At 37.7% G+C, this 24061-nt stretch overlaps 1 protein-coding gene across 1 annotated transcript in view; it reads left to right on the top strand.

The window, feature by feature from the left end:
* The window catches only part of PCNX2 (pecanex 2), a 156177-nt gene that overhangs the window by 76438 nt on the left and 55678 nt on the right, over positions 1-24061 (top strand). Inside the window, exons 19-22 of the mRNA XM_051783458.1 lie at positions 45-195; positions 3952-4093; positions 7557-7734; positions 20037-20146. Of these exons, the coding sequence (XP_051639418.1) occupies positions 45-195; positions 3952-4093; positions 7557-7734; positions 20037-20146 (581 nt within the window). The remainder of the gene's footprint in view (positions 1-44; positions 196-3951; positions 4094-7556; positions 7735-20036; positions 20147-24061) is intronic.

Genomic DNA, 24061 nt, shown 5'->3' with positions numbered 1-24061 from the left:
TTGCAAATTATAACTATGTTTCATTTTTTTTTGCTTTGGCCCAGCCATTTCTCAGCATTGTCCTGTTTGCTTTGGCATGGACCGTGGGATTTGTAACACATTACCTACTTCCTCAGCTTCGCAAGCATCACCCCTGGCTGTGGATCTCCCATCCCATACTTAAAAGCAAAGAGCACCAGCAGCGGGAAGTGAGAGGTTTGTAATAAAGTCTTTTCTAAACAATGGTGCAATGACTTTCAGCTTGTCTGGGTTTGCAGGAAAAAAAATCCAGAAGGAAAAAAGCAGGGAGAATAAACTATGATTTTACTTTTGAATAGCATACATAGCCAATCATTTTCATTTTTTTCACCCAATCACCAACAGATCTGTGACCCTGTAGGAGTTGTCTTCTGAGACCACTGTACAGGAGGGCTGAGGCTGGGCAGACATCTCTGGATACTGTCTAGTCCAACGCCCTTGCTCAGAGCAGGGTCAGCTAGAGCAGGTTGCTCAGGGCCGTGTCCACTTTTTAGTATTATCAAGCATGGAGACTCCAGAACCTTTCTGGACAACCTGTAATAGCATTCTATCATCCTTACACTAAGAAAGGTTGCTTTGACTTGTGGGAGTTTTTTTTAGTTTAGGATATTTTTTTGTTTTAATGCCCCATCAGGCATTAATAAGATGCTCCCTGATGCTTTCCTTCTCCAGGCTAAGCAATCCCAGCTCTCTCAGTCTCTCCATCTATGTCAAATGCTCCTGTCCCTTAATCATTTTACCAGCCCTTTGTGATCTTTCATGAGCCACTGTCTGATCTGCTTTTTGTTTTTTCATTGCAGCACTGTTACTTGCTGTGTTGCTTAATATGTTACAATTCATCTCTTGGCATTTTGTGTAATTTAAAAACATAAAAGATTGACGAAATTGAGGCAGATTTTTTTTCTACTTTCTGTCATACCAGCAAGCGTAGTGCAACTTAGAGTTCTGTTTCCAATTGTAGCACTTCTAGAGAAACATTACAGCTGAAAGAAATGGTGACATTTTCTTTAAAATTTGTTCTTGCTATTGTCTGCTAGCTTCAGTGGGTAGTGCCCTGATACATGCAAGTATCAGTCAATATTTTAGGATGTCGAGATCTGATTTCCTGATACAGTTATTTCTGCAAGCAGGCAGTGTGCTTTGAGAAGCACAGCTTCCCCTCTCTGCCCCAGCTCTCATCTTGCCTTTGCTACCAGCCAAAAGCTTGCTTGTCATTTCTTGATGGATCTCGTGCCTTAATAATTCTCAATATATGTTCTTGAAGTGTTTGAAGACAGCATTGTCAGAACACAGTCTGCTGAGGGGCTGTAGTCTATTCTTCAACTAGACAACAAAAGAGTTTAGATCACTCTCTGCAAAACCATACATTAAGGATTTAAATGTCTCTTATTTTAAAAAGTCATGTATTTCAAAATGATTCCTTTCCAAACAAGGATTGGGTATGAAAAAAGTACCCAAGAGACTTGATTGAAGATTGCCTTTTAACTTTTCCTCCAATACACCTAGGTAGGTGAGTGTAATAGAAATATAAATCTTTTTAAGCATCGTGCCCAACTGAAAGCAGTGTTCAGGACTTCCTGTCCATGATAACCAGTAATTCTGATAAACACCCAAGTTTTATTGTTTGTTTCATCGCTTAATCATAAAAGACTACTGTAGGATTTCTTTGCCTTGTCCTGATTAAGTCTGTCTTCATTTGTCAGAAAACATTGTTTTCCTAAATGCGGTGACTCAGCTTTTGAAAAGGTTGAAGGTAGAGACCTGCGGGACTGATCTCCACAGATGGGTTTCCTTCTGTTTTGAGATCCAGCTGCATTTCTCGTGCTACCTGCTGTGGGCAGTAGGCTTTTTTCCTTCTTTTGCAGTCCTCATTTATATATGGTCCGTTCCTGCACTTTGGGGCTTAAGAATTATTACAATGTAGCTGGTGTTGAGTATTAGAAAACAAGAGTAAAAAAATATATATTTCAGTCCCTTAGGCTGCTGCAGAGGTGCAGAGGTTTTTTATCATGTTCTGAGATGAGACAGACTGAGGAAAAGGTAATCCCTTTGATAGATATGTCTGACAGGCTGTCTTCTTTCTTTTGCCCTGTAATAAAAGTGTAGGAACTGAACTTAAATGTTCCTTGTTTGTATAGAAAGAGAAGCTTGGAGAAAGGATAGTAATATCCCATAGAGGTAGGAGTGGACAATGAAAGGACAAGTACACAAAACAAGATGTCTGTGAGGAGTTCTTACTGCATAGACTTTAATTTTTCAGCTTTCTATTTTTTTGACAAGGGTAGTGCTATGGGGGAGACAAATTACTGCTTCCAATTAGACAAGCAACTGGTAATGACAGTTCCACAAATTTATTCCTGGCTTTGTTTATCATAGACTCTGGATGAGCTGCTCAAACTTTCAGATAATCCATAGAATAGCAATTATTGGACCAGTTGTCATGATACCCATGTGAGATAACTCAGTTATTACTTGTCTTTGTTTTGCCTGGCTGCAGGAGGAAAGGCTGAGTTCAAGATGTATGAGCTTGTGGTGTAATAGATGTGTAGAAACTAGTGCAGGACTAAGCGAGGAAGAAACCCTAATACACTAGGCTGTTTTTTAATTCTCCTTCCTTACCACTACTGTTTTTATACCACACAAATTCATGTAAGCCATTTTCAAATCAGCCACATCTTTCCCTGGAGTTCCTCTGAATGCGAGCTCTTTTTTCTATCTGCATTGTCTGCACAGATCTCTCTCTGTTCATGCAACTACCTTCTATTTGGTCTGTGTGATATGCATATCTCTTTACTGAAGCTTGAGTTCTTACACAGAGCTCAGCTTTGGACATGGATGAAGTTCGTCAGTGAAACTCTGAGAACAGTCTGTAGTTCAGGAGGAGGAGAGAGGAATGGATGAAAACAGCTGGGTTCCAAAATGGACGTTTTGCTTCGTGTAGGAACTTTTAGGAGGTGGCCTTTAGGTTGTAAGAGGACAAAATATTTTCATGTTATAGCAAGAAACATATTTTTTGAAGGAAGATTTTTTGCAAAGACGTTACCTTAGCTTAAGGTATTGGCAAAGCATGACTTCAAGATGATTTGGAAGAATTGTTTTTAGATCTTTCTTTTAGAATCTATCCAATATACAACTGTGCCTACAGAACATAGAAATCTGTTGATACAGCATGTCTTCTTTGCCTGTCATTGAGAAGGTGTGTATAGGAGAGTGGGATGTGTATACATAATTGTTTTCATTTCTGCAGGGAAGATTATTGGGGATTCAGTAACTGACATGGTTATTTCTGAGTCAATAGCAAGTTCTGCCTTTTTGAATTCACTGTTTTTCCAATAACCTTGTCTAGCTGAGCTCACATGAGGATAAAGACATTGTTTTTGTCTGTACAGAAGTGTTTCTGCACTCAGTTTACCCATGTTCTCATAGCAGTTGAATTGCATGGAGCATTCAGTTCTTGTTTAATACTCATAATAAGAACTATGGTATTGTTGTGTATTGAAAAGTCTACTGCAAAAAAAGTTATTCCCTACTGGGGAATGGTGTAATCCTGGCAGATAGTTTTCACAGTTTTGGCTGTTTAAATGTTTTGGGACATATCTATGAAATATCTATGGGAAATTTCTAGCTCCTGATAATTCTTCAGTTTTTAGATCTTAAGGGGTGTTTCATTTTTGAGGTCAGTGATATTTTACAGTCTAATGAACGGTGTTTGGCCACTATAAGATGGGGAAGGAGAGGCACAGAGGTCAAATGAGGTTCCTTAGGTCATTGATCAGGTCAGTGCCAGAGCTGGAGATGGCCTCTCTAGGGTCATTGCATCACTAAAAGTATGCAGTTAATATAAATATGAGCTAACTCATGTCTTCTATGGTATTGCAGTGCAAAAAATGCTCATAGTTTGATGATGATTTGTAATCTGAATTTCTATTTCAGATGCTGCTCATTTGATGTGGTTTGAAAGGCTCTATGTGTGGCTACAGTGCTTTGAGAAATACATTTTATATCCAGCTATAATACTGAATGCACTCACGATTGATGCTTTCTCAATTAGTAAATACAAGAAGCTTGGTGCACAGTAAGTAGATTGTAACTCAAAGCATGTGATTAGTAGAATATTTGTTTTCAGACTGAAGGTTGAGAAATGGAATTTGTTTTTAAATAAGCCTATAATCTTGTCGCAGTTTGCTTTCACGCGTATTAGTTCAGTATACAATAATAACTGGCTTTGCTGCAAGAAAAAAGCAAAACTACCTTAGCACACACTAAGACATGACTCCAGTGAGAGACAGTGAAATTAAAAGATTAAAGAGCTATATATAGATACATATGAAACGTCTAAATGTCAATTAAAAGCAAGACACACTATACCAGGCTGCAGGTGTTTGATGGGCATAAACTCAGTGGGGTAACTGGAATTAATCAGATGATAATGAGAAATCTAGGCTGGATATCAGGAAACGTTTCCTATCTGAGGATTTTTAACACTATGCTGTAGTTTCCCAAAGGAGTTATCAGAAGCTTCACCACAAAAGTCTTTTAAGGCAAGACTGAATAAAATATTAAACAGTGTAGAATAGTGGGTAGTCCTGCACTGAGTGTTTGAGAAAGGTAAGCATACTAGTTTTGATGAAGTCTGATGTCTCAGATATTAAGCAGAACTGGCGATGCTGATCCATGGTCTCACAGTATGATCATTGCAGACAGCCTTTTATGGTAAATATTTTAGTCAGTGACTTGCCTACTGCAGATATTCAGCAGGCTTAGTGACTGCAGTATCCCCAGTGAGCAGAGTTTCTGCAGTCCTTTTATCAGAATGACAGTGATGCAGATGATAAAACAAAGAAACAGCCTTGGAATGTTCCAGTAGCAGGAAAAACTGCTAGGAGGTGTGGGGGGACAGTTCCTCAGTATTTATAATAATACAGATTCTTAATTTTAAGTATTAGATAAACAAACTTTGATAGAAAAATTGCATGTTAATGTAATTATTCGTCTCTCTTGAGGAGCAACACAGCTTTAGGAACTGCAGATAGATACATATGATACATAAGGAAAAGGTGCCCCCTGCTTTTAGGGCCTGAAACTTGGACTAGGGCATTAGTCAAATTTTCTACATATTTCTCCCAGACAACTACTTTTCCAGAGAGACTCTCACCAGTCACTCATTGATAGCCTCTCTAGTTCCCCATTGACCTTTTCCCCCTCAGGCACTTGGAAGATGCTTCAAGAGTTTAGGTGTATTGTCCAGGGTGAAACTGAGTCCACACTCATCCCTCTGTGTAGGTCTGCAAGGCTGGGAGAATTAAAAGTAATCAAAATGTCATTTGTTACTAGTTAGAAGACGTGACTGAATACATGCACGGAGCAAATATGTAGGGGTTAGGAAGGTGCTATTTTTACATAGTCTTTCCTCCAAGCTAGATCGCACTTTAAAGTTTCACCTCCCTCAAGTGTTCAGAAGGAATGAGTCAGACCCCCAGAAGTCTTGAGATTAAAGAAAGTAATTACATTTGTCTGCCTCTGATTGTTTGGCCTGTGGGGGAATACCGTGGCAGTCCTTTCCTTCCCATCCCCCTTGTGTCTGTGTGATCACCTTGGATTTAAAACTCGTGTTTTCTCCTTTTTCTTGTAACTGTGGTCTATCCACAAAGCTCCCAGTAGCCCTTCTCCTCTGGTGCTCCTCTTGGATATGCTTTCCCTGCAGTTGCCATCTAAATGCCACATACGAAGCATTCATCTTCAGATCCTACCTCTTTCTCAACTCTATAAGCCCATAAGGGATCCTGGATTCTCCTTGCTGCTTTCATATACAGTGTTACTGAGGGTTGTACTTTCTGTGCTTTAATGCATAAATACTGATTTCTGTTGTTGGAACATTCCTTATTATTGACCACCCAAAGATCAGATCTCATCATGCTGTAGAAAAGGGAAGATATTGTCCCACTCTGTCCAAAAGTGTCTGAGGTGGTGTGTTTTGCATGATTTGATGTTAGTGTTTTTCTCAAATTGAATATGTTTTTAAAGAAGGTTTGTCTTGCTTTGTGATTTAAATGACTGAAATAGTTTGCTTTTAGAGGAGGTAGAACAGCTCCTTCATACCCAGGAGTTTGCTTGAGCTTTACAGGCTGATGTGCTGCTTATAGTGGGACCCATGCTGACGAGCTGAAATGCCTGCCCCTGTTACCTGCCACAGAGGTGTCAGAAATGAGCCCCTCCTTCTTGTGCTCTCCTACTTTCTCTCTGCTGGAAGTTAAAGCCCCAGGAAATGCATCTTGTGTGACAGTATTTTTAAAGAGAGATAATGAGCAAATTGTTTTCTGTTACCTCTGAGGGCATTCATTTATAGCGTGTCATTTTTTGGTGACATTTTCTGCGTGTTAACAGGTACAGTGAGAAAAAGTCTTCCTTTTGCCTTATGATCTTTAAGTTTCCATGTGAAAATTCCTCCGTGTTGCAAAAATTTTCTTCTTTCTGAAGAATGAGAGATCCACCTGGTTCATATAGGATGCCTGGTATCACACTGAAATGGCTTCTAGTGACTTCAGAATCTATTTAGCATAGTCGCTAGGTTTTCCATTCAGAAATCTGGGGCAAATTGAAAAGAACAGCTTTGACAAGGTGGAAGATAAGGTAAGCTTGGCATTTCATTCCAACAGTGAGGTCCCAGTGATCCCTTAGAATGACCTGCACTCTAATAAAGTTGCATCTGCATTATGGGAGATAGACAATAATGAATAAATACCACATAAAATAAGCCTGGAAAAGCACAGGCTTATGAACCTTGCTAGAATGATGAAAACCTGTTTAGAGCTTTCTGGCCTGTCAAGTATCAGTCATGGCAACAAGTATTCTCCTGGTTCGCAGCAAGATGAAGGAGAACCTTCCATGTGCTTTGCAAATACCAAACCTGTAAGGCATTATACATTGAAGTTCTTGCATTTTACAAGACGTAGGTGCAACACGATTTCTTTTCATCTGATGAATTACTGTATAGAGTATTCAACCATTCAGTCAAGAACAATGATCATTTCAAGCACTTCACATCTATGTGTGTTGCTATCCAGAATTTTGGCAATGTGTAATGAGATTAGGAGTAAGATTATAAATTCTGTAATCAAGTGAAATTTCTTGTAAAAGAAAAAAATCACGTTCAAGTTTTTTTTTTTCAAATTACAGTAATGTATTAATGAAAGTGCCAGGATATTTCCCAAACTTAGGTTTTATTTTTAAAGGTATATAAAAATGTCTGTTCTAGATTCTTGGGGTTTGGTAGTCAGTACTACTCTTTTTAGTACAATGTTCTTTATTACAGTTTACCAGTGTGTGATAATGATAAGGGAAAATCACAAAGTTGCATGTAGGTAAAATAAATGTGATGATTTCTGATATTAATCCTATGCTCTTTTAATAAATAAGTTGTGTAGATTTAGATATACATAGCAATCTAAAATACAACTGATACAGATATTTGTATTTTAGAGCTTAATAATTTATTGCTTTGTGACTTGATTAGGTTTTTCTCTCTGCCTTTCTTACAGCTGTGACATTATCCTGATAACAGTTGCCGGGATGAAACTCCTCCGCTCCTCATTCTGTAATCCTATTAATCAGTTTGTTACTTTGAGCTTTACTGTAATCTTCTTCCGATTTGACTACAGAGACATTTCAGAAAATTTCTTGCTGGATTTCTTCATGATGTCCATTGTGTTTCATAAGGCAAGTTTTATAGCTCCTGTAATGTCTTTGGTAAATATATCTTCTCTATGTTACTGTGCTGATCAAAATGTGTTAGAATTTTTTGGAAGTAATGTATGCATATATAGACACAGATTGTTGGTACTATAGAGAAAAAAATCTATTACAATGAAAACAAGGTTTTGCAATGTTTTCCATTTACTTTTCATTCACATGTTTCTCTATAAAGTTCAGAATTGTTGTCAAGAGGAGAATCCTCAAAGAATTGGAAAGAGCCTCTTGAGTCATTAGTGCAGGACTGCCCTCCAGATCAATCGCCTGGTGTTTTTATCTAGGTTTCCTTTGAATGCCTCTAGTGGTTGACTCAACAACTTCCTTTGGGAAATTATTCCATAATCTAATCATTCTCATGATAATAAATGTTTTCCTAATGTCAGCCTTAACATTTTTCTTTTCCTGTTTTCAGTCTGTTATCCTTGTGATGCTGCCCTTAACCTTAACCTCAGAGCTCCTTTCTGTTACATTGTTAACTCTTGAAGTGTGCTCTCTTTGAGTTTACTTAAAAAAAGAAAAAAGCCCTTTCTGCATGAATCAGGTCAGATCCTATCTTGGTTTGGAATCTGTGCTGTTTTACTGAAAGAAGCAGGTTTAACTGATACCTTGGTAAAACATGGGAAAATATTTAAGACTTGAAAGTGTTGATCCAGGGTAACTCTGGTAAGGTGTTTGGTTTTTATTCATGTTGTTTGGTGTATTTTAGTTTTTTTGTCAGGCTTGTTTGGTTGGTTTCTTTTTCTAAAATATTCTTACTACATGTATGAGTATGACCCACTAACATCACTTATTTTCTGAGAGGAGAAAGACATGGTTTCATATCAATTGCTGCATGTGCTGTGGAGATATTTAGGCCTTCTTCTCAAGGGGCAACAGCTCATACTGCTGTCCATGCCCACCTGGAAATTTCTGGCTTCTTAAATAGAGGCCCAGGTTGTTGGTGTTACATTGGGAGTTCACAGTCATTCAGGGAAAGAGTGAAGGAGAAATTAGATGCTTTTCCTGGTTTATTTCTGTGCTGCTGTAAGGGAGGAGGAGAAAGAATGAAGAGCAACTTGGTGAGCTCACTCTTTTCATTGAACTCTTGGACCACACTCCAGTAGGAGCTTCACCTGCTTCAAGCCTTCAACCCTCAGACGTGTTGTTTCTCTCTGGTAGGGTGAGGAGGCAAAGGTAGGGGAGGAAGGGCAGAAGAAAAGGAGTAGAAGAGATGATACAAAGCTATACTTTAAGAAGAATCTCCTTCCAAAGATCATAAAGTAGGGTTTAGGGTTAGAGTAATTTTTAAACCTTCTTATCTTGGAGTGAAAGATAACCAGTGAAAGAGATGCAGAGTTTGCTAGCATTATGCCAGTTTTCAGTATTTGTTCAATTACCATGTTCCCTAGAGTAAGGGGTAGATTTGTATCTCCTGAGAAGTTTGTCAGTGATGTGCATCAGTCGACATCCCATGTCTGGATAATGGCTTACTTAATCCTAGAACTCATTCTCCAAAAACCTCTCTACAGGATCAAAAAATTAGCACACCAAAATTGAGAGTCTCACTATTTGTTAATTCTTTTGGAAATGGTGACCTTTTGAGCATATCACAAAATACTGCAGTGGATTATTGCATGCTTTTGTAAGAGAGAGATGTAAAGTCTTTTCAATGTTTTTTTTTTTTTTTTAGAATATTGCTTGGGTAGTTGGAAGCTACTGTTCACAGTAGAAAGACTAGCATTAGCAATAAGAGTAAGATAACAAAGGATGCTTATCAAATTGAACAGAGATGTTTGCTAGAATAGCTACTGCTCTACTAGACTGAAAGCTTATACTGCAGACATATTTGGAAAATGTAGTTTTAGCAGTGATCTACCATCTTCATATCTAATAATATCTGAAATTTTGCAGGTCATTATTTCAGCAAGTGGAATTGTCCTTGTTCCATTTAAAAAAATTGAAGTCTAGTGGTTGAATTATTTATATTACAAAAGCACATGCACAGTTACACAGTGATCATTAGAGCCAATATGAAAAATAGCATTGCAGATGATAGCAATTAAATTCCTTTTAATTTCAAATCATAAGGGGCATAAGTTTTCTTTACCCTAATTAAGGTTTGAGCTTTAATTAGCTCAGTATTGTGAAACTTCAGTAAAGGATATGATCACTTGAGGATAAAGATGATGTGTGTTTATTTCATACTACAGACCCTACGCAAGCTGCATCCGCCTTTGTTCCTGAAAGCTTTATGGGTCTTCACACGTTCTGTCTGTAGTTCAGTCATTTTTATATTTGCAACTATTTTAACAAATAAAAACAAAATCTGAAATAGTCTCTATTATAACCATCACCTTTGGCTACGCAGAATTTATTACACTAATTTATTACACTAATTTATTACACTAATTTCTGCTTGCACATTGAAAACATCAATTTACAACCCTCTGAATTCGGAAACACTAGAAGTGCTGTGCCTTAGTCATAGTGATGGTAATTTTTAAGCAAGATTACTCCAAAAAAATTTGCATACTCTCAAAGCTCGGTGGTAATGTTTTTTTCTTCTGCCAGGCTCTGAAGAACATTCACAACTGCACTAGTGCCTCTTGATGCACATTATATGGAATAAAACTTTGCTGATAGTGTTGAGTAGAGTATTTCTGAATATCTCACTGATTTTACTTCCCTTGTTTTCCTCGTTGTGATGTTGATTTAACGTAATTTAGTCAAATCAGAAGCTCCAAATAAGCCTATTTCTCCCTGAACAAGTTGGGACACAGAAGTCCAAGCTGCTGCTCACAGATTTTTATCTCTGTCTGCAAATAGCCAAGACACCCACACTGAGATAACACAGAGAACAAGAGTCTATTCAGTTTATTCCTAAGGATTTTTTTAATCACCTTAGATTTTTTTGTCTTTTTAACATCTAGGACTTAGTAATGTGACACAGTTAATTAATTTCTATATTAAAAATGATTAGCTGTTTGCATTTTGACAAGTGGCAGAATGTGGAAACACTAAAAGTTGATTAGGCATATGCAGAGTGTGCTGGTTTGTCTTTCAAATTGCCTTGGGAAGGGAGCAAGATAAACATTTAGGAAAGTCTTTCTTAATTGTTTTTGAAAATGATTGCAGCTTTCAATTCAAGTGGAACAGGACTTCTCCATCTTTCTTACACCGAGACTTTCCACGTAGCCAGCCCAGATTGTGTCCTTGGCTACAGCCTGGGATTCTCCTGTCCAAAACTCTTGTTGTCTACAATCTTTAAATCAGAGCTGAATGCCTTTTAAAAATATGTGGGTGTAATGCTCTGATGTATATTCTACAGGAAGTCAAACCAGATAATTGAGACAGTCTACGTGACTCCATGTAAACTTTTCAAATGAGCTGGTTGCTCTCCCCAGACTTTTTAGGAGATAATGTCACTACAAAGGTTAATAAGAATGTTCATATCAGGTGAAAATGGAAACCCACAAAAACCAGAATATATTCTTCATAGGTGGAGCAAAAGTGGAATACATAATAGGATGCAAGAGATTTCTTCCTAGACTTCTAAAGGTAGAAAAAACCTCAGACTTTTTCTGTAATAGAGTAAAAAATGTGGAAGTATTAGCTAGTTTGAATAAACTATTTGGGAATGATGAAAAGATGGGCCTTTCTTGCATCCTTTTGCTGTCTACTGACAATATTTAACTTAGGAAAAACTCTAATGCACACAAAACTTATGAGAGGAAGAGCATAGGGATGGTTAAGTGCATATTATAGCTCATCCAGTCCATTTTTCTTCAGGCAAACAAAAAAAGTAAAATAGGAATATACCCAGCACTGCCCTCCTTGGCAGATGTGTGAGATGCTTTTAAAGGATGTCTGAAATAACAACTGTTCAAGTCAAGATGAACCGCTATTGTTAAGTGTGAAGTAGAAATGAATGCAAATCATTCAAACAAGAAGTATATCAATTTGGAACTGGCTGAATGGTAACAAAGATGCTCAGGGCAAGACTTGTCCCCAGCTGTTTTGCTGTGCTCTGTTAAAGATGTGGTGTTCCATTAGATCCAGTGCCCCAGGCATCCTCTGTATTTTGCTGGTGGAGAGGGGTCATAGTATCTCCCTGAACTGCTTTCGGAACCTCCAGTAGACCTGATGTTGAGCTGAAGGAGCAAAGCCAGCTGGTAGTGTGAATGTGGATGCCTCTGGCTGCAGTATGCTTGTGGCTACTACAAAGGGCTGGTAGGGTCTTTTTACCAGTCTCTTCACTACTGGGAGCAACCAGCAGCATGTTGGAGATTCCTGTGTGCCAAACTGCTAAACTTTTACCAGCAACTCTTTCATCAGTAGAGCACAACTGAGAAATGATACCTGTAATTTGGAATATGGATTTTTTAAAAAATCTATGTAGCTTCCTTTAAGGCCTAGAGAGGGAGCCACCCATAGCTTACACTCATCTACTACATGGATCTGCATGGGAATGATGAGATCCAGTATCATTAACCCTCTAATGTATAGGACTACAACTTCTTATCTCTTTCAGTGTCTTACATACTACTGTCAGGCAGTTTAATGGCCTCTTAATTTGTGTGTGTGGATGAACTAATTAGCAATACAAAAATATGAAATCACCTTATATTTTCTTATCATCAAGTCCTCTGAGGGTTCTGAATTTGTCTTCATGAATAAGGCAAAAAAATCAAAGAAGCAGAGCTTGTTAAATTTGCCTTCATTAACACTGAATTCATTTGCCTAAGTACTCTTACTCCTGCTGAGCTCACTTAAGTATACAATTTCCCTGTCTGATATTTTTTTTCTTGTTTCCCAGAATACATTTTCCAGCTAATAAGGAATCTACTTTTTTTTATTTTTTTAAAAGAATTTTTCCCTTATCTGTATACATCTTTCTGCCATAGTATCCAAGACCATGTATTTCTGAAAGATGATATTTATGTCAAAGTAGATCCAGCTAAGGCAACCAGTTTGTAACAACTCGACAGACCCGTGCTGATCAGGCTTAACTTTCAACATCCACAACACAATCCTTTGGACAGGAAAGAAATTATGTGTGTCATCTTGTTTTCCTTCATTTTATGAGAAAGTGCTGCCATGTTCATTGACCTTCTTGGTGCTTTGTTGAAGTCAAGTAATTAACCTATTGGATCTTTTTATTGCCTTTGTGGCAATAAAACTCTTGGTTAGTTGGCATGTCCCATTGATTTAGGTGCTACTTAGAAGTCAGAAGCCTCACTCTTTTTCCTTTCCCTTTCAGATTTTTCATCCTTCTATAAATCTGATGTTTCACTTCAAAGGTTTTGGCACTAAGTTGTTAATTCATATTTTAATCCATTCCTTGCCATTTGTGCATACTGAAATCCAATGTCTTAATCATGTGTACTCTCTTGGCTCACAGCTGTTTCCTCAGCTTTTGATATCTGGCATATAAATCCTTTTAAGACCCTTTCTGCTGAGTAAAATACCCAAGGCTACATCTGATATTTGGCAGGATAATCCCAGTGGTATTTTCTGTAGACTCCTTAACTCTCTTGGGCACTTTACAGTTCATGTTTCCTTTTAGTATTGGAGGAATGGTTTAATTGATTTTTCATTCAGCCTTCCATCACTGACCTCTTTGTCAGACTTAATTCCTTACACTATTCCCAAATTAAATTTTCTCTATTGTTTTTTGTGTGTGTGTTTTGTTTGGCTTTTTTTTTTTTAACTAGAATGGGACAAATGCACTTGGGGGTTCAGGGAGCTGTACGCCCACTTGGTGGGTCAGTCTGGCTCACTAGTCACTGAAGACCACATTCATGTGCATTCATGCTGATAGAGGTGTGTTTTGTGTCTGTTGATGCAGGGACTGAAAGAGAAATCTTGAGCATTTCAGTGCACAGCTTTGTGCTTTTGCTTCTGTCCACTTTTACCACAGAATCATAGAATGGTCTGGGTTGGAATGGACCTTAAAGACTGCCTAGCTCCAATTCCCTTGACAGGCGCAGGGACACCTTCCACTAGACCAGGTTGTTCAAAGCCCCATCCAATCTGGCCTTGAACACTTTCAGGGATGGGGCAGCCACAACTTCCCTGGGCAACCTGTTCCAGTGCCTCACCACCCTCATAGGGAAGAATTTCTTCCCCATACCTCATGTATATTTCTTCCCTTTTAGTTAAAAAATATTCTACCTTATCCTATCACTCCATGCCCTTGTAAAAAGCCCCTCTCTCCAGACCTCCCTTAGGTACTGAAAGGCTGATTAAGGTCTCTCTAGAGCCTTCTCTTCACCAGGCTGAACAACCTGAACTCTCTCAGCCTGTCTTCATAGGAGAGGTGCTCCAGCCCTCTGATTACTTTATTTGCCATGCTCTGGACCACTCTAACAGGTTCATGCCTTTCTTATGCTGGGGTCCCAGAGCTGGATGCAGTACTCCAGGTGTGATCTCATGAGAGCAGAGTAGAGGGGCAGAATCACCTCCCTCGACCTGCTGGCCACACTATTTTTGATGCAGCCCAGGATACAAGTGGCTTTCTGAGCTGCAAGTGCACATTGCTGGGTCATGTCCAGCCTCTCAACCACCACCAACGCCCTCAAGTCCTTCTACTCAGGGCTGCTTTCTATCCATTCTCCTAGCAGCCTGTATTTGTGTTTAGGATTGCCCCAGCTCAGGGGCAGGACCTTGCACTTGGCCTTGTTGAACTTCATGAGGTTTGCACTAGCCCAGTCCTTTAATAAAGGAAATTTCTGGGAAGATAGTGTTGTCAGAAGCCATGCCTATGAAGGCTTCGCTGAAAAGGCTGGATCAGTGCAGCTGATGAGTGCACTCATCATTTATTTTGGTTGTCTGACCCTCTCTATATTAAGCTGATGAGCTCTGATCTTGTCCTTTTTGCCCTTTTGGCTGTATGGAAGTTACTTTTTTACAGTGCTGCAGGCTCCTTCCCTGGGCTCTTGCTATCAACTGACAGTGTAGGAAGAAGCAGCATCTGCCATGAGCAGATCCAGGGCTGTTAGGTTTTATGATCGTCTTATTGTTATAATCCTCATCATACTTACATCTGGTTGACATTTAACCTCAATTGTAAGGCTTCCAAGGCTTGTTACTCAAACTGCTTAAAACATACCTGTTTTGTACACTGTCTAAATTAAGTGCTGAATGCTGTGTTTCAGGAATATATTCCTTCCTCCAAGGTTTCATAACAGAGCCTTGGAGGCTCTGTTATGTTTTGATCCTCTTGTATATATTGTATTAGACAATGATTTTGAAAACCTCAATATAAAGTTTTCAAATGTCTGTAAGCATATGCAGGTAAAGACAGCCTGGAAAGTACTTGTTGTAGATTCAAACATAGTGCTGTTCAAATACAGCAATAGAATGTCACAATGACTTAGGACATAAACATTAAAAACCTTTAGTATTTCCATTAAATCTTGTTTCGTAGGATTTCATAGGTGAAGTTTGCTTTAAATAGTACTAAATAAAAACAAGAAAGTCAATGATTTGCAAAGAAAAGTCATTAACAAGAGTAAAATTATTCCACCTAAGTTTAATTTCGTATCCATAAACATATACCTACTCACAACTTTACCCTCTTTATGTATCTTAATTTTTATTGACATACAAAACTAACCAACCAACCAACCAAAACCACCCAAAAAACCCCCAAAACCCAGTAGATATTAGGATTTAATTCCAAGAGTTGGAGTTACCAACTGACCAGAATTAGCTTAACATATAAAACTAAATACCCCTCTCAGAGTCTGAGTTCAAAGCATCTCAAGTTCTCAGATCTAAAGAGGAATATGAAGAAATACCTATTGAAATGGGGAAATAATTGCTTTCTGCACTTAACTGTTTAAATCTCTCAATTTTGTGTTGCATGTAGAACATATAGCCATATGTATATAACAGTTATTTTTGTTTAAAAACAATATATATATATACAGTTTTTTTAAAACACAGCAAAATTCAAACTTAGCAAGAAAATGTTAATGTTTTTGCATTATTTAGTCCCAGTATTGCCAAGAAGTCTGCCCACACAGAGTCCCAACAGATGCTAAACATATAGAAAGGCTGCCAAAAGCTGAAAGCATTGCGTAGTCTGCATCTCACATTGTGTCATTTAAATTCAAGTGTTAATCTTTGCCTAGTTTATTGAAATCTACCAAACTGAGGAGATCCCATTTTAGTGATGTTTCAGACTCCTGAAATCTTTTTTTTTTTCATGTATGTTAACTAATTTCCATTAACTTCTAGTTTGTAATGTTACTTGAATTTGGTTGAGTAAGAATAACCAGATTTAAAAGTCCTGAAAAGATTAGTCTTTGCCTTTGCTTTGTTTATATATATATATAGAATGCTAGCTGATTCACCAGAAGTCTGTAGAGGCTTCAGAACTCATAGAAGACTTAAGGATGATTAAGATAAAATGTTGTCCACATAAAATAAATATGAAAGATAGATGCATGTTCTGCACTTTCACTCGTCAATGGTGGGAATATGCTGGTTGAAATTCACTGAGCATACCAATAATTTAAACTCTTTGTCAAAGACTTTAAAAACTGTTTACTGTGCAAAACTGTCACATGAGTAAAGATATCTAGGAATATTAGAACTTCCATGCCCCCTAAATAATATATCACATATAATAGTTCTGTTTAGTGAACTGTAGAAAACATTGATGATCTAATAAGGCTTAAAACAAATATTCTTTTATAAATCTTCCTAAACTAAAATGCAGAAGTCTTAAATAAAAATTAATCTTTTATACTTGTTTAAGGAAATGGTTATAAAGAGAGAGTTAAAACTCAGTGCAGATTTTTTTTCCTGCTGTTAGTTTGTATGGGAAGGTTCCCTCTTTGTATCTAGCGCAATGAGTATACCTCGCACCCTCATTCAAACAAAACTCTACTGAGGATAAATTGTGTGTCCCACAGAATCACAGAAGGGCTGAGGTGTCCCATCAAGTTCTGTGGAAATGTTTGGTTCAATATACCCTTAATTAATCCTTCATTATTTAGGGTGTCTTAATTTCTCCGTGCTTTCTCACAAGTCTCAAGGGCTGGTGACTCCTGAAGGCTTAACAGTGAAAACCAAGGTAGAGAAGGCATTGAGTACCTCAGCCTTCCCCGTGCCCTTTGTCACCAGGTCCCCTGCCCCATTCATCAACTGATCCACGTGTTTTTTTCCTATTCTCTGTGTTGCCCTCAATATAACTGTAGAAGTCCTCCTTGTTGCCTTTTGCTTTCCTCGCCAGATTCAGCTCCAGATGGGCCTTGGCTTTCTTATCTCTTTCTAATTAATTCTATATTGTTTCTGACAATTTAAAAAAGATGAAGGTTCTCCTCTTTAGCTAGTGTCTTCAGATTACTGAAGACTGAAACGCACTTAGTTGCAGTCAAAATGGCTACATGTAGAGAATGGCTGTTTCTGAGGACAAGCTTCCCCTCTTTATGAAGGCAATTTTTAGCAGCTTCGGTTTCTTTCCGTGAGAAAAGCTTTGTGATTCTTTGGAATTCCTGTGTTAGATATAGGAGAAAGCATATTTTAAACTGGATAAAACTGATAAGGAGGAATATTTTTTCAGATGGTTCTAGCAAAATGAAAAAGAGAAACTGTAAAGCCAAGTCCCCCTTCCCTAAATCTCAATGTTATAGTTGTTAAGAGGACATCACCTTTAGCAATAATAGTTGTAAAATATATATGTAAAATGCTAATGGCAAGTTACTCCAAAGGTGGTTTGCAGAACGTGCCCTGGAAGCAGGGATTTAAGAGGTAATAGAGGCACTTGACAACTCTTAATGAAAGCAGTAGCTTGAAAATCACACATTTCCAGGCTTTTGTGTGTGGTGTTGTAAGGCTTTCAAAAACTAAGGGAGGTTCACTAAAGCATTCTTCTTGCATTCATGTTCTTGTGAATGGAAATGAGCTCCTTTGCCTGTCTTGTAGAAGTGTTAGCAGAGAGGCAAGTGTTGAAAGAAGCAACAGCAAGTTCAAGCAGTGGTGAATGCAGAAGTAGTAGGACTTGTTAGATGAAACAGAGAACTTGGGCTCCATGGCCTGTTTTGCAAGAATGTATAAATATTAAAGAATGCTTAAAATTATGTAATGGAACAAGTAGCCAGAAGGGTGTCCTCATGGATTTGGTTTCCTAGCAAATGCAAAACCTGAATTTTAGTTGAGGTTTGAAAACCTTTTGATGAACTCTGTGCTTTGAGCACAGCTGGGGTGATTTATGGCTTTGTGATTGCAATCTGTAACAGGCAGAGCTTCACTGGGTTGTGCTGCAGTTTTGAATTTTTGAGGTTTCGGATGCAAGTCATTAGCTTTTTCCAGCCCTTCATTTAAATCTTTAGCAGATACAATTCTTCTTCCAGCTGTTCATTGAGACATTTCAGATAAATAAAAATAAAGCAAAACAAAGCAACCCCACAACCTGCTAAATAAGGTTCAAATAAATAAATGTTGGTTCTAGTTTCAGTTCAGTTTTACTTGCCTACTTTAATGCTGTAGTTTTCAAGTCATATGTAGTATTTTTGACAAAAAACAAAGTTAGTAAGATATGAGTTTCTCAAACTAAGTAGGGGTAACCTTGAAGGGTTTGCAGCAGCTTGTTTCTATCAGGGCTTTGCTTGTTTTAAATAGTATATCTATGTGCAAAGTTAATATAATCTATACTTTGCATATTGCTGCTAATTTGAGTCATGCCAAAGCAAAGAAAGCATGTGAAGCACTGCTTGCATCTGAACTGGAAGGTTTATTGATTGTAACTGGAGATAATATGACATGAGTTATAACTGGAGTTAGCAGCTGCTTCTCTGATCATTTGGTAGCAGGAAGACCAAAACAGGTCAATGCTATTAGTCATTCTTACTTTCCTCACAGTTAATTTGCAATTACAACAATTCATGGAGCAGCTCAGTGAAACAGCTTGTAAATGCATCGCCACTGTTGATCCAGACAGCCAAGTGTTACTTTGGGCATGATAACTAAGGGATGAAATGAGATGGCCAGAGAAGGTGCATCCTCTCTGACTGTCAGCATACTGGTACATTAAGTGTGCCTAGAACCACGCTCTGACCCTGAGGCCAGCTGTCATGGGGAAGCTTGTGTCTGTGCTAATGAACTCTCACAGCCTGTATGCAAAATGGACAGTGGAGGGTTTTCATTCAAAAGGATTCTTGGGGATTGCTTGGAAGAGTGCTAGCTGGGCCAGACCAAAACCTTCCCAGAAGCCTTTCTAACAATTTAAAAACACGTACAATAGCAGTGCTTGGGAACATTCCTGGAAGCATTTTACTGTACAAGTATTGATATAGTCTCAGTGTCTTTCAGGATGGTGGCAACATCTTGTTTTTCACTAACTCAAATAAAAAATTACTTTAAGAAATTCAACGTGTATTTGCTGTATAAGCATGAAATATCGCATATGCTCCTGTTTCACTGTCAGCTTGCATGTGTGTTGAGCACTAATGTCTGTGGATGGCCAAATCTTTCCTGACAGTTTGTCAGGAACCCACTCTGCAATACGAATCTGATGGCCTGATGCAGATGAGACATAAGATCTGTTTTGGCCTGATGCCAAGAGAAATGGCAGGGAAAAAAGTGTATTCTGGGGAATAAGCACACATCATTCTTGAATCAGAAAATGCTAGCTGCAGCGCCAAGCATATTTTACAGAAAGCAAAAGTAAATTCATTGTGGTTTTCAGTTTTTACTGCACAACAATAAAAGCTCATATTTATGCAATGTTTTTATGGTACAGTGGTCTTGAAAATGCAGCTACAATTCATGACTAATGCCACGCCTATGCTTACATCATGGTGGCTTCTCCCATTAAGTCAACAAATAAGAATGTTGTTTTCTTGAGAAATAAGTCAGATTTCAATGTGCAGAGCCGCTCATGTCACACATTGAACTTTTTCTGTTCACTATACCCAGTTTCTCCTGGAGTCTCCTCTTCTGTAACCATCTCACTTGTGGTGATTTATATTCAGTGAATATCAGAACCTGTTTTCCCACTTTCTAATTAGAGCAGACATACTTTTTAAAGGTAATCTGGGAACTACTTCAGTATAGTGGTTAAAAACATACATCATTGCACGTTTGAATTTTGAATGAAGAATGTACTTTTATGCCGTAATGAAGTTAAGACCTTTATACCCATGAAAGCTAATAACACAATATAATTTATTTCATGTTTGTTCCAGGGCACAGTTCTAAAGTGTCTCTTTCAGATACTAGTTTTGAAACTGTCTCAGTGCCTAAAAAGTTACCTTGTTTTTCTGTTTTTCTTTTTTCAGCTGTGGGACCTACTGCAGAAGTTGCAGTTCATCATGACATACATTGCTCCCTGGCAGATTGCCTGGGGATCATCATTCCATGTTTTTGCTCAGCTCTTTGCAATACCTCATATCCTTTGTAAATTAGTTTTTCTTTATTCTTAAATTCTTCTTCATGTATGTAATTTATTTACAGTGTTTGAACAAGGTGTGAAATTCCTAGGTAACTTATTTTAAAATGTGAAAATGCTTAGAACACCTTCTGAGAAACACAGTTTTCTCCTTTTTTTTTTTTTCCCTGCATAGGATCTGAAACCAGGACACTGAACTCTGACTCAAACTGGTGTGTTTATCCCTGCTCACTTCCCACCCAGCCACATTCTGCAGATCACTTACTTCCCTAGTCCTCAGCACTGATTTTGATGTATCCAGAAAGAAATGTTGTGATGGACATATTGTGAAGTGCTGGGCTCATGGCTGACTGAGCTCTCAAATATTAGTTCCTTTCTCAGTTGCCTCTAATTGGTATCTCAGATTTCAGTAAGCCAATTTCTGCTGCAACTGTCCTGATTTTTTTAAAATTTTATTTCAGAAGCAGAGGAGTTTTAACATTTTAATGCAAATTTTTCATTGGAGTGCTTCTCCTTTTTAACATTTCCACTCTGTCTTATGAGTAACAATATATATTCATCAACACCAAAGCAGTCCTTCAGAAGAAGTCTGGTTTTGTTCTGTTCAAGGGCTGTGAATATTGGGTTTGTGAGTATGGGGAGTAAAACACAGAGTTCAATGCCCCCCAAATTTCTTTAGGGTTAAAAAAATGTATATTGAATTTTTTGAACAAAAATCATTCTGTTTAAAGACAAATTCAGTTAGAAACTTGACTGAATACAGAAAAAAATTAATACAAAAGAAAGCATTTTAACTGAACAAATTTAAATTTATTGACAGCTAATGCATTATTAGATACTAACTTTTAATTTCTTCCTTCCCTGCTAACCAAAGTTGTGGAAGAAGAGTTGACAAAGTGTTTTTAATTCAGACTTACTGAAGAGTTTACTTTGTACTGTTTATTAGATATACACACTTAAGTCTTTGTCCCTTTCATTCCACAGGGTTGGGATTTTTTTTCCCTTGAGTGATTTCTTCCCTCTGCTCTTTGCTGTGAAACATATGCAATATTGATTAACAATGCTTATGTTTCTGGATAGGAAGAATAAAGAGTAAGAGCCTCAAACAGAAGGAAGTGCACACAGAATAACTCCCAGAGGGAAAGCTTTAAACTATCTAGTTATGGAAGAAAAGCATTATAAAAGCAGTGATCTAAGAGTTTTAGGTGATTTGTAGCAAATCATTCCAGAATTTCACAACAAAAAAATATTTTCATCTCTGTTGTAGGTGTGAATTGCAGGAGAAGTGTATCTGAAGTTATTTAGCAAAACCTTTAAGAACTGAGATTACATTTCAATAGGTTTCCCTTTGGTCACAAATATTTTGTGCAGTGGTAACTTTGCTCTCGATAAAAGTAACGATTAAGTTTTGTAAAATGGAAAGTAGTTAAACCAGGATTTAGTTTGTTTACAGAGCTATTGCCAAGGTGATCTAACCTAGCTTTCTATTATTTATATTTGTAGTATGCTTTGTAAATGCAAATATGTCTTCTAAAGCAATGTTGCAATTAAGTTAAATGGTTAAATGCTGAAGTTACTATTCCCACAGCAACAATAACTCTACCTCTTTGCACATTATTTTTATTTGTTGTTATCATAACCCTGCAAACAGTAATGGTGAATGTGTGTTCCAGTTTGCAGAGGCACTAAGCCTGCCATTTCTTTGCAGAGTTAATTGTTTGTGGCTCTTGATTGCTTCAATCACATCTGCAAACAGGATGTAAGTGTTTAAATTTTGAAGTGCTTTGGTGAACTTTTGCGGTAGAGCTCAGTGATAGGAGTATTTCAGCATGCTTTAATGCATTAGATTCCAGCATGCAGGGCATGAAGGGCATCATGTGTGGAGCTTTCCCTGGTGGAGGTTGTGGAGTCTCGACCATTAGAGATCTTCAGGAATTTAGATGAATGTCTATCAGGAATCATACAGGTTTAGCTGATCCTGCTTGTGTCTGATAGATGATCCCTCAAAGTTCCTGTTAATCCCAGAAGACCAGGAATGGGAATGGCAATGGGCTTCTGACTTGAGTAGAGATCTGCAACTTTCCTAGTGTTTAAATGGGTGAGATGAGGTTATGCATGTATAAATATCAGCACACTGAGAAAGTCAGTGTAATCTGTAGTTCAAAGGAGGATTTTACCTAATAAATGAACAGTGAAATTGGGGGGAGGTGGGGAAGGAGTTTGTAGTCAAGATTGTCCTGTTTAGGAGAGTTTTTGCTTTGGTTGTTTCAGGGTTACAGCTCTAACATTAGAAAATGAAGGCCTGTGGCACTTAATTTTCCCATTCTCTAGGTGATTGTATGCCTGACAGGGACCTATAGAAATTGCAAGTGAAAATGTGGGGTTTGAGAAACAGAGGATTTTGGCTGGCCTTATTGCATAGTTTTGTGTTAAAAGAAGGGGATGGAAGATTTTAAAAATGTCAGTCTTTCAATTACTTGTTTTGAAGCCAATTTGAATTTAAACAGATTTTTAAATTATAAGAGTTAATCTTCCAAATACAAAGCTTTATTTCAGGTTGAAGATTTTTTAGGTTTGGGTTTTTTTGTTCTCAAAATTTGATTTTGGCCATTTTAAAAGAAAATCCATTATTCACAAAGAAACAAGTTCTGCTTCTAGATGGTATAGCCTAACAAAGATAGTACACAGGAAACCTGATTTGGGACATAGTGCAAAAAAGTATGCTTCTAAGTTTTTGACACTTCTTTCCTGTTTTTTACTTGGACATATTTAAAGCGTTGTTATTAAAAAAAATTACCTAATAAAAACAAATTGGACACCCTCAAATAAAAAAATCCCCGAAGACAGATAATTGCCCACTGCACACATCAACTATACATTAGAGAGTCAGGCTTTAACTTGCTCTTGTGGCACACTTACAGATATGAAACAGTTAGTTAAAATCACTCCTCACAAGTCAAATGGGAAATGTCTTCCATCATCCATTTAGTAGAGTATTATGTCTTTTAGGAAAAAAACCCTGATGCTACTGATTATGTCTTAGACATGAACAGTTCACAGTGGAGTGCAAAATGTCTTAACTTATGATGGTGGCAATTTTTCGTAATTAATCATGATATTATAACCTGCTTTAAAAAAGGCAACTTGCTTTGCTGTCCTTATCTGTCCTCCTTGTTCTCTTTTCGTCTCTTCAGCTTCTATGCCTCTTTCCCTTATCTGACACTTGTAAATTCTTGTTCATCTTTCACACCAGTGCTTGGTTATGACTACAGTGTAATGTGACAGTTTAACTTTTTTGATGTGCTTGCTTTCTGCTCTGTGCTCTCTGTCAACTTTTTAAACTTCAGACTCTGAGGGCAGATCATTTTTCAAACTCTTTAATGCACAAAGACACTATTCCAGACCATTCTCTTTTAGTGAGTTTGAGGGATTTGAGAGATATCTTTTGACCAACATTTGTTTTTAGATTTTGCAAATGACTTTGAAAGCATGGCTAGCTAGCCTCTATGTGGAAATGCTCTACCAAGAATGATGCTACATGGGTAAAAGTGTTTTTTGTGAGGTCTCAGAGACTGTGGGAGACACATACAGTATATTGCTATAAGAGGGTAAGCTAAAAGACTGTGGTTATTGGGTGATTTAACTTGAAATTTAGTTTAAGATGCGCTTGATCACTGTACCTGGATAGTGGTTCCTTAGTTCATGACTTCTTTACTTTGCACCTGCATCCCAAGAGAGGTGTAAGGAAGGACAACTGGTCTCTTATGCCAACTTGGAGGTCTTTTTTTCTTAGATTTCATGGATGTGGTGTGAATTAATGAAGAATTTAAGCCTAACATTTTATTTGCTTGCATTTATTTAATCATGTTTCTTTTGATTTGCATCTTTTTCAGTATCCTTATCCATCTCTAACTT

This window comes from Manacus candei, unplaced genomic scaffold, assembly GCF_025592945.1.
Source record: "Manacus candei isolate 608988 ecotype Guabito, Panama unplaced genomic scaffold, ASM2559294v1 h1tg000017l, whole genome shotgun sequence".
Lineage (NCBI taxonomy): Eukaryota > Metazoa > Chordata > Aves > Passeriformes > Pipridae > Manacus > Manacus candei.
Note: the sequence above shows the minus strand (reverse complement) of the source record. Positions and strands in the feature narration are given on the sequence as shown.